The sequence below is a fragment of the Piliocolobus tephrosceles genome, chromosome 4 (assembly GCF_002776525.5).
Source record: "Piliocolobus tephrosceles isolate RC106 chromosome 4, ASM277652v3, whole genome shotgun sequence".
NCBI classification, from domain to species: domain Eukaryota; kingdom Metazoa; phylum Chordata; class Mammalia; order Primates; family Cercopithecidae; genus Piliocolobus; species Piliocolobus tephrosceles.
The window spans coordinates 48,044,064-48,047,899 of NC_045437.1; the positions used below are offsets into that span (position 1 = coordinate 48,044,064).

The window sequence follows — 3,836 nt, forward strand, 5'->3', positions numbered from 1 at the left end:
AGATCTGAGAAGGGGCAGGCTGCCTGCTCAAGTGGGTCCCTGACCCCTGAGTAGCCTAACTGGGAGACATCCCCCACTAGGGGCAGTCTGACACCCCACACCTCACAGGGTGGAGTACACCCCTGAGAGGAAGCTTCCAAAGCAAGAATCAGACAGGTGCACTCGCTATTCAGCAATATTCTATCTTCTGCAACCTCTGCTGCTGATACCCAGACAAACAGAGTCTGGAGTGGACCTCAAGCAATCTCCAACAGACCTATAGCTGAGGGTCCTGACTGTCAGAAGGAAAACTATCAAACAGGAAGGACACCTATACCAAAACCCCAGCAGTACGTCACCATCATCAAAGACCAGAGACAGATAAAACCACAAAGATGGGGAAAAAGCAGGGCAGAAAAGCTGGAAATTCCAAAAATAAGAGTGCATCTCCCCCTGCAAAGGAGCACAGCCCATCGCCAGCAACGGATCAAAGTTGGTCAGAGAATGACTTTGACGAGATGAGAGAAGAAGGCTTCAGTCCATCAAACCTCTCAGAGCTAAAGGAGGAATTACATACCCAGTGCAAAGAAACTAAAAATCTTGAAAAAAGAGTGGAAGAATTGACAGCTAGACTAATTAATGCAGAGAAGGTCATAAACGAAATGACAGAGATGAAAACCATGACACGAGAAATACGTGACAAATGCACAAGCTTCAGCAACCGACTCGATCAACTGGAAGAAAGAGTATCAGCAATTGAGGATCAAATGAATGAAATGAAGCGAGAAGAGAAACCAAAAGAAAAAAGAAGAAAAAGAAATGAACAAAGCCTGCAAGAAGTATGGGATTATGTAAAAAGACCAAATCTACGTCTGATTGGGGTGCCTGTAAGTGAGGGGGAAAATGGAACCAAATTGGAAAACATTCTTCAGGATATCATCCAGGAGAACTTCCCCAACCTAGCAGGGCAGGCCAACATTCAAATTCAGGAAATACAGAGAACGCCACAAAGATACTCCTCCAGAAGAGCAACTCCAAGACACATAATTGCCAGATTCACCAAAGTTGAAATGAAGGAAAAAATCTTAAGGGCAGCCAGAGAGAAAGGTCGGGTTACCCACAAAGGGAAGCCCATCAGACTGACAGCAGATCTCTCGGCAGAAACTCTACAAGCCAGAAGAGAGTGGGGGCCAATATTCAACGTTCTTAAAGAAAAGAATTTTAAACCCAGAATTTCATATCCAGCCAAACTAAGTTTCATAAGTGAAAGAGAAATAAAATTCTTTACAGATAAGCAAATGCTTAGAGATTTTGTCACCACCAGGCCTGCCTTACAAGAGACCCTGAAGGAAGCCCTAAACATGGAAAGGAACAACCGGTACCAGCCATTGCAAAATCATGCCAAAATGTAAAGACCATCGAGGCTAGGAAGAAACTGCATCAACTAATGAGCAAAATAACCAGTTAATAGCATAATGGCAGGATCAAGTTCACACATAACAATATTAACCTTAAATGTAAATGGACTAAATGCTCCAATTAAAAGACACAGACTGGCAAACTGGATAAAGAGTCAAGACCCATCAGTCTGCTGTCTTCAGGAGACCCATCTCACATGCAGAGACATACATAGGCTCAAAATAAAGGGATGGAGGAAGATCTACCAAGCAAATGGAGAACAAAAAAAAGCAGGGGTTGCAATCCTAGTCTCTGATAAAACAGACTTTAAACCATCAAAGATCAAAAGAGACAAAGAAGGCCATTACATAATGGTAAAGGGATCAATCCAACAGGAAGAGCTAACTATCCTAAATATATATGCACCTAATACAGGAGCACCCAGATTCATAAAGCAAGTCCTTAGAGACTTACAAAGAGACTTAGACTCCCATACAATAATAATGGGAGACTTCAACACTCCACTGTCAACATTAGACAGATCAACGAGACAGAAAGTTAACAAGGATATCCAGGAATTGAACTCATATCTGCACCAAGCGGACCTAATAGACATCTATAGAACTCTCCACCCCAAGTCAACAGAATATACATTCTTCTCAGCACCACATCACACTTATTCCAAAATTGACCACATAATTGGAAGTAAAGCACTCCTCAGCAAATGTAAAAGAACAGAAATTATAACAAACTGTCTCTCTGACCACAGTGCAATCAAACTAGAACTCAGGACTAAGAAATTCAATCAAAACCGCTCAACTACATGGAAACTGAACAACCTGCTCCTGAATGACTACTGGGTACATAACGAAATGAAAGCAGAAATAAAGATGTTCTTTGAATCCAATGAGAACAAAGATACAACATACCAGAATCTCTGGGACACATTTAAAGCAGTATGTAGAGGGAAATTTATAGCACTAAGTGCCCACAAGAGAAAGCAGGAAAGATCTAAAATTGACACTGTAACATCACAATTAAAAGAACTAGAGAGGCAAGAGCAAACACATTCAAAAGCTAGCAGAAAGCAAGAAATAACTAAGATCAGAGCAGAACTGAAGGAGATAGAGACACAAAAAACCCTCCAAAAAATCAATGAATCCAGGAGTTGGTTTTTTGAAAAGATCAACAAAATTGACAGACCGCTAGCAAGATTAATAAAGAAGAAAAGAGAGAGGAATCAAATAGACGCAATAAAAAATGATAAAGGGGATATCACCACCGACCCCACAGAAATACAAACTACCATCAGAGAATACTATAAACACCTCTACGCAAATCAACTAGAAAATCTAGAAGAAATGGATAATTTCCTGGACACGTACACTCTTCCAAGACTAAACCAGGAAGAAGTTGAATCCCTGAATAGACCAATAGCAGCCTCTGAAATTGAGGCAACAATTAATAGCCTGCTCGCTTTCTTTTTAAATCCCCTGCATCGGATCACCGGCGTGCCCCACCATGTCAGACGCAGCCGTAGACACCAGCTCCGAAATCACCACCAAGGACTTAAAGGAGAAGAAGGAAGTTGTGGAAGAGGCAGACAATGGAAGAGACGCCCCTGCTAACGGGGATGCTAATGAGGAAAACGGGGAGCAGGAGGCTGACAATGAGGTAGACGAAGAAGAGGAAGAAGGTGGGGAGGAAGAGGAGGAGGAAGAAGAAGGTGATGGTGAGGAAGAGGATGGAGATGAAGATGAGGAAGCTGAGTCAGCTACGGGCAAGCGGGCAGCTGAAGATGATGAGGATGACGATGTTGATACCAAGAAGCAGAAGACCGACGAGGATGACTAGACAGCAAAAAAGGAAAAGTTAAACTAAAAAAAGGCCGCCGTGACCTATTCACCCTCCACTTCCCGTCTCAGAATCTAAACGTGGTCACCTTTGAGTAGAGAGGCCCGCCCGCCCGCCCACCGTGGGCAGTGCCACCCACAGATGACACGCGTTCTCCACCACCCAACCCAAACCATGAGAATTTGCAACAGGGGAGGAAAAAAGAACCAGAACTTCCAAGGCCCTGCTTTTTTTCTTAAAAGTACTTTAAAAAGGAAATTTGTTTGTATTTTTTATTTACATTTTATATTTTTGTACATATTGTTAGGGTCAGCCATTTTTAATGATCTCGGATGACCAAACCAGCCTTCCGAGCGTTCTCTGTCCTACTTCTGACTTTACTTGTGGTGTGACCATGTTCATTATAATCTCAAAGGAGAAAAAAAACCTTGTAGAAAAAGCAAAAACGACAACAGAAAAACAATCTTATTCCGAGCATTCCAGTAACTTTTTTGTGTATGTACTTAGCTGTACTATAAGTAGTTGGTTTGTATGAGATGGTTAAAAAGGCCAAAGATAAAAGGTTTCTTTTTTTTCCTTTTTTGTCTATGAAGTTGCTGTTTATT

At 41.9% G+C, this 3,836-nt stretch overlaps 1 protein-coding gene across 1 annotated transcript; it reads left to right on the forward strand.

Moving 5' to 3' along the window:
• The first annotated feature begins 2,851 nt into the window (after nt 1-2,851).
• LOC111539916 (prothymosin alpha-like) lies at nt 2,852-3,252 on the forward strand. The gene has a single exon (XM_023207956.2). It carries the CDS (start codon nt 2,899-2,901, stop codon nt 3,229-3,231), a length of 333 nt encoding a protein of 110 aa, XP_023063724.1. The 5' UTR covers nt 2,852-2,898; the 3' UTR covers nt 3,232-3,252.
• The last annotated feature ends 584 nt before the right edge of the window (nt 3,253-3,836 follow it).